Genomic DNA, 7,512 nt, shown 5'->3' on the forward strand with positions numbered 1-7,512 from the left:
AAGTAATGGAATATAATATGATTTTTTAAAAGTTAAACCATAAAAATGAATGAGTTGATTTAGGGTGATGTGGCATGGTAGAACTTGAATCATGTTGAGTTCACCGTTGGAGTAGAAAATGAGTAAATTGCTTCAAGATGATGTGGCACAGTGGACCCCATCTAAAGAACTCATATTGAGTTCACCGCTGTAGATGCTCTTAAAACTTCATATCTGCGTGTTTGAATGACAGTTGTTAAAAGAAATATCGTCTTTCAATGGAAAATTTATTTTATATTTTGTAGCTTTGAATGACAATTTCTGTATAGGAATAAATGATTTTGGTAGTCTTGATGTGGTAGTGGTAAGAACGGAGTTTGCAACTGTTAAACTGCCACGTCAGTACGATTCCTTTCACACATTATGCATTTCCCAAAATAACCTTCAAATATCAGAACCGAGAAACCCAATAAAATGAATCTGACCAATAAAAATAAACAATCGAAGGCCCAATAAAACCATATAGTTTCATTTCTACTTATCATTTTGGACACATAGCCGAATTTGCAGCGTTTCTTACATCAATCAATCAATCAAAATGGCTCAGTCATTCAAGTACATCATCGTTGGAGGAGGAGTTTCAGCTGTTAGTTTCACATCTTCACTTCTAAATTCTTACCTCATTTTTTTTAAACTATATCAATTTTCAATTTCGATGTTTAATTCGTGTTTGAATAGATCGATCTTCGAAGTTTTAGCTTAGATCTTTGTGAATTTGCAATCTGAACATGAGAATTGTTTTTTTTAGAGTTATAAGTGAATTTAGATGGTGTTTATGTTATAATTTTGTTTAAGTGATCAGAATCGGTCAAATTTGAAATTGTGAAAATTGGTGATCGGTATTAAAAGTTATACTTAATTTTAATACTATGTGAATGTGAACTTGGATTTTGTTGTGTTTTAATTTTTGGATAGAATAATTGAGATTTTTTGTTGTTGTTGTTTTTTTTGTTTTTTTTATCGAAATCGCAGGGTTATGCAGCTAGGGAGTTTGTGAACCAAGGAGTTAAACCAGGGGAGCTGGCAATCATATCCAAAGAAGCGGTATATTCTTATGAACTGCAGTTTTCATCATATTTAAACTGTGTTTGTTGCTTTTTGTTTAAATCTTATATTTGGTTACAATTTTTTTATGGTTAAGGTGGACAAATACATGGTTGCGTGTTGTTTGTAGGGTTTAAAATTGTTGTTTATTATTATCAAAATTTTAAGTATGCATTTAGTTTCTCACTATTAGAAACAAATTGTTTATATATTTGTCATTGTTTGTAGAATTGTAGTGTGTCTCCTTTGTCTAGATTTTTGTGCGAGTAAATATCCATATTCTTCTTAAGAAATTAGGATCCATTTGTTTGGAGGGAAATGGGGGAGACTGGAAGGGAGTGGATAGAGGAATTTGGAGAGGATAGAATATTTATTTGAAGTTTGGACTTAATACTTTTTTATTTAACGTGACCTTAAAGTGAAAAATGTAATTTTACACTTTCAATCAAATAGACCCTTTGTGATGGAACATATTATTCTTTGAAAATGTAAGATTTTTACTCCACCAGGAATTATTGTGTCCAATATTTTAATGATTAATGCAACGGGTAATGTTTGCATTTTAGGAATTGAAGTGTCTGCTGCTATATTTATCATTTTTTTTCTTTTCAAATTTTGTACGACGTATTTATTGGCTGAGCTTTGTGCTGTTATTATCTTGCTACTAATTCCCTTACTTATCATACCTTTGCGCAGGTTGCACCTTATGAACGTCCTGCTCTAAGCAAGGCTTACCTTTTTCCAGAGTGTAAGTTTATAATGCTATTATTATATGTACTTGATTCCCTTTTCTTCCTTTAACTGTTACCCATTCTGTCATGGGTTAATCTTGATAGAAACAATGCTGTAATATTGTTAATTTGATTGCATTTCTTTAAATTTAATTCTAAATTGAATCTAGTGAAGGATATGTTTATTTGTGTTCATTGTTAAACCTGGGCTTGTTTTTTATTTATTGGATAGACAAATGTTAGTATATTGGTTGTTATGTTTGTATTTTCTCATTCACCTGGGTTTGAACCCAGGTCTGTTAACTCCTTCAACTCTTTTTAACCTTAATTCAAATGAGTGGAGCTACCCTACCTTCGTTAATCCTGGGCTTGTTATCTTTGATGAATTCTCGAATGAAGTTTAAATAGAAGCTTGCCTTGATTGTCTCTCTTAGTATTTAACTTAATGTCACAATTGGATTTTTGCAGCTCCTGCTAGACTTCCTGGCTTCCATACCTGTGTTGGAAGTGGAGGAGAAAGATTGCTTCCAGAGTGGTACAATGAGAAAGGTGATTTGGCTTTCAACCCTATTATTTTTGTTCAGCATTACTATTGGATGGTTTTCAGAATGAATATTAGGTTACCGTATCAAGTTAAAGGAAGAGATAAGTAAATATAAGAATGGGAATTGAAAACAGTTATCTGATGTCAAATTGGAAATTGAACGGATGATTGCAGGGATACAGTTGCTTCTTAATACAGAAATTGTAAAAGCAGACCTTGCTGGAAAATTGCTGACAAGTGCAAAAGGAGAAAACTTCAACTACCAGACTTTGGTCATCGCCACCGGCTCAACTGTAAGGCTCCTTGTTGATATTAGATTATTAGTGAAGTTACATTCAGTGTTCCTATTTCCTATCAATTTAGCGCATACTACTACTACTACTAATGATTTTGTTTTGCAGGTTATAAGGTTGACAGATTTCGGTGTAGAAGGAGCTGATGCCAAAAATATATTTTATTTGAGGGAAGTTGATGATGCTGACAAATTGTATGAGTCAATCAAAGCAAAGAAGAATGGAAAAGCTGTGGTTGTTGGGGGAGGATACATTGGTCTGGAGATCAGTGCAGTTTTGAAACTCAATGATGTTGATGTTACCATGGTCTACCCAGAACCTTGGTGTAGTAAGTGGACATTTATAAATGTTTCTCGTTACACCTCTCACTCATGTGAATGTGCGTGTACTCAATTTTTAAACTAACTTTTTTAAACCAATGTTGCAGTGCCTAGACTTTTTACTTCTGAAATAGCTGCGTTCTATGAGGGATATTATGCAAATAAGGGTGTCAACATCGTTAAAGGAACCGTTGCTGTTGGATTCACTACTAACTCCGATGGAGAGGTATGGTTCCATGTGATCTTGGGATACTGTCAGTGTCATGTGATGGCATTTTAAAGTTAAATATCAAATTTAGCTTGACTTTCATCCATCTGTCAGGTAAAAGAAGTCAAACTAAAGGATGGTAGGGTACTGGAAGCAGATATTGTTGTTGTTGGTGTTGGAGGTAGGCCTCAAATATCCTTATTCAAAGGGCAGGTTGAAGAGGAGAAGGGTGGAATCAAGGTTAGTGATGAATCCTGTACGTTATGGTTAATAAATATTTTGATACCAATATCAATGATATCATTTGTTGTCATTGCAGACTGATCCCTTCTTCAAAACAAATGTTCCTGATGTATATGCTGTTGGTGATGTTGCTACATTCCCTTTGAAATTGTACAATGAGGTTAGAAGAGTTGAACATGTTGATCATGCTCGCAAATCAGCTGAGCAAGCTGTTAAGGTAAGCAACTTCCCTAGATTTTAGATTCTCCAATTATGTTCAAAACACATGCACTACTATGGATTTTTGGACCAAATACATGATTTTTTTGCTTTCATTTGAATTCGGAGGGGCTATCATTTTCCCTGCCGTGCCCCCTTGAGGCACCCAGTTTTGAAATCATTTTGGTTCCTCAAGCTACTACTTAGTAGAACATGCACAAACTTCTTTTCTGATCCTTCAGATGGAGGTTTCTTGTAGAGTCACGCTTTTCAGTGCTGTTCATAATTTTGTGATGACTTTTTCTTGTAGGCCATCATTGCAGCAGAAACAGGAAAAACAATTGAGGAGTATGATTACCTTCCATACTTCTATTCCCGTTCGTTCGATCTGTCTTGGCAATTTTATGGCGACAATGTTGGTGACACAGTGCTATTTGGAGACAACAATCCTGCATCATCAAAGCCCAAGTTTGGGACATATTGGATTAAAGATGGGAAACTTATCGGGGCCTTTTTGGAGGGTGGAACTCCTGATGAGAACAAGGCTATTGCCAAAGTTGCAAGGGTTTTGCCTGCAGTGGAGGATGTGAGTCAACTTGCAAAGGAAGGCCTTTCTTTTGCCAGTAAAATTTAGTGATATTTTTGGAAAGGACAAATTGCTTGGTGACTGCACAGAATATATCTGTATTGCTTGCAATTTACTCTAGGTTATATATCATAGGGAACTTGTATTGTGTTTCTTTGGTTTATATGAGTGCGTGGGATATGCTTTAGGGTTTTCTACCTCAAGTTAAAAACCAAAAAATAAACCTCTTAGAAATAAGACCTAAATTCCATTTGGTTTGCATATTGTTTTTTTTTTTTTAGTTCCGCTTGTTAATTTGTTTTTTTCTGTTGAAATGCTTCTTTCTATTCTAGCTAATTATTTTTTTTTGTCTGCAATCCTTGGTAGACTTTAGCTCATGATCATTATTATTATTTTTCAAAACTCTTTAACTGTGCTTTTTAACGAAAGTGTTTTATACAAGAGGTGTATTTTAAGGCGTGTCACTAATTGATAATAAGTGCCAATAATTTTTTTATTTAAAGTGTAATCACAAACTAATTAATGTCTCGACAAAATTGAATATCCAATTTTTTTTTGTTCTTCATATGGTTCGCAAACTGCAGAAGAACATTAACAGTTATATTGAGACACAATTGAAATATCAAGAACATAATGTTAATTGTACATAGGAAGCGTCAAGTCACTACAAAAATCCAATAGATTCAAACTATTCATCCTCCTAGATTGTGAGCCTGGCTGTTTTGTTTGTAACAACAGCATCAAGTTGTGCAGCTCTCTCAACTATATGTCCTTTCTCTTGTGGGTACATTGTGTGCAATCTTAGCACAATAAGTCTTGTTGTCCATCCGAAGTTCCAACTCACAAACATTGTGAACAAGGAATTTCTTGAAACCATTTGGAAGATAATGCCGGTCTTCTTGTCAGAACCATAATTAATTCAAATTATTTAATTGGTTTGATTTTTATTCTTTTCATATTCAGGTACAAATCAAACCAATCAAATTTTTTTCTAGAGTATTTTTGTACAGAATAATAAATAAATGCTTAGGATTACTATTTCTTTTTTAATATTGAGAGTATTACAATAATATAAATTGGATTTGAAAAATTTATCAAAACTCCAAAAAATCCTCCATTGAAATAGTCTTCCTTTTTTTCTTCAAATTTCTCTGCTCAACCTCCCCTCTAAACTCCCGAATATACTACATTTGAGTGGTAACAACTTGGGATCAAGAAGGAAGAATCACATCACTCTTCGTACTACAAAATTTCAGATTGATAGATCTTGAAATATAAACTAAGTTTCCTTATTTTGCAGGATCGAAATGTGATTAAGATGTTGGCTCAATTTTTTTCATTTACGGCTCATAAAGTCTAAACGACACCCTAATTATGTTCTCACTATAATAAAGATTTTCTTCGAGTCTTTGTTATATTCGCTACAAATTTTCTTTTCCTTTTTATCCAGAAATAACTACATTTGTTGTCTAATGGTAGATGGGCACTACAAGAACAAAATTAATTTGGAGTTGCAAGCCACACCTGCGATGGTTATAACCGCCTCAAAATGGATGATTGCGATGGTTCCACAACTGTCGCAGATTCGTGCATCGCAAGGTCATTTTGTGACGGTTTCTAACACCTCAATATACATTTTGCGATATTTAGAACCGTAGCTAAATACACTCAAATTTATTAGTTTCTAAAAAATTGCGACAGTTATCAATCGTCGCTATATTTATTTTGAGACAGTTTGAACCGTCGCAAGTCTAATAATTTGAAATAAAAAATATTCATAAATATCATCCACATAATTTAAATACATAATTATATAACTATTGTACCTAAATCCAATTTATATAATTTTTTCAAAAGAAATAACACCTTCATACATTGAAGTTAACTAAAACAGTAAATAAAGTTGTTTAAATATTCAAACCATTATTGGAGTGGCTAAACATACAAAACAACTCCATCAAACATAGAAGTTCATCAAAATATCAAATCAGTCCCTAATAATGTTGTTCTACGATCATCTGGTTGGTAGCTAAACTCAGATGAACGTCTACCATCTATTGGCGATTCTATGTTTGTTGTCTGAAAAAAATTATATATTAACGTCAATGAATCTTGATAAATATTGTCAAATACTAATTAACAAACATAACAATTATTGATACTATGTATACGTACATGAAAAATATCATTCGATAATTTTTGTACTTTATAAACAACACGCTTTAGAGAAGCCAAGTCCAAAAACAATTAGTTATAAGAAATTATAAAAATATATCCCCTTCTATTTAAGTAGAATCGCCATCCACCATCCATGGATGGTAGTTGTAGGAAACCTCTAGCTAGCTTTCCCGTCGTAGGATTGAAATTTTTGGCATATATGAAATTTTTTTAAATAGAGTATATATATATATATTATCAATTTTGCTACCCACACTCCCTAATTTGCTATAGACACCATAAATTTTTCATAAAATTAAAATATCTAAAGTGTCCCTTCTTTATTTGCCTCATTCTTTAAAACTAAGTGAGTTGAATTCAAGCAAACCACATGAACTCATATCACTTAGGTGTACATTTTCGTAAATACTTAAACTTTATTGTATACCATGAATTCAATTCACGTAGTTGTAAGTGAACTATATTTACATATCGTCTATAATTTCTTAAATTACATCTCGTACATAAAACAAAACACGTATGAATACATGATTTAATTTTATGTGCAATATTCTACTTTATCTCGTGAAAGCAGATCATGTATGAATAAATTATTTAAGTTTACGGACAATGTAATATTTTCAACGTATGTAAACTCATATCACAAAAATTCTCAGATTTTGAATAAAAATAATACAAACTCAAACACAAATCAATAAATGTACCTTGTTGGTGACTTTAATTAATCACATTATGAAGAGGAAATTTATGGGATGTAAGTTACAAGTGAATGGTGTGAATTATGAATGAATATGAATTGTAAGGTGAGTTATGAATGAATATGAATTATAATGTGAATTATGAATGAGTTATAATGTGAGTGATGGCGATGAAAAAAGATAAAAATTAAGATTAAAGAATGAGACAAATAAAGAAAGAACGTTTTGGATATTTCAATTTTATGAAAAATTTATATGGTGTGAGTAGCAAAATGGGGGTGGGGATAGTAAAATCGATATATTATTTTTTGCTTTTAGACCTTGAGTGTGATGATAATAATGGTTAGAAGATTAATGGCTAAGTTCTCAAGCTGGGCAATTGTGACTTGTTAAAATGTAGGAAATGTTAATAAGTTTGAAGCTGGCTCGG

At 32.6% G+C, this 7,512-nt stretch overlaps 1 protein-coding gene across 1 annotated transcript; it reads left to right on the plus strand.

The window, feature by feature from the left end:
- The first annotated feature begins 577 nt into the window (after positions 1 to 577).
- Positions 578 to 4,254, plus strand: LOC101489296 (monodehydroascorbate reductase). Its single transcript, NM_001309692.1, is given in 10 exon segments — positions 578 to 625; positions 1,012 to 1,083; positions 1,780 to 1,831; positions 2,283 to 2,363; positions 2,533 to 2,651; positions 2,760 to 2,979; positions 3,079 to 3,197; positions 3,294 to 3,419; positions 3,499 to 3,639; positions 3,931 to 4,254. Coding segments are annotated over 10 exon segments (1,302 nt in total).
- Positions 4,255 to 7,512: the final 3,258 nt, after the last annotated feature.

The sequence above is a fragment of the Cicer arietinum genome, chromosome 4 (genome assembly GCF_000331145.2).
Source record: "Cicer arietinum cultivar CDC Frontier isolate Library 1 chromosome 4, Cicar.CDCFrontier_v2.0, whole genome shotgun sequence".
NCBI lineage: Eukaryota > Viridiplantae > Streptophyta > Magnoliopsida > Fabales > Fabaceae > Cicer > Cicer arietinum.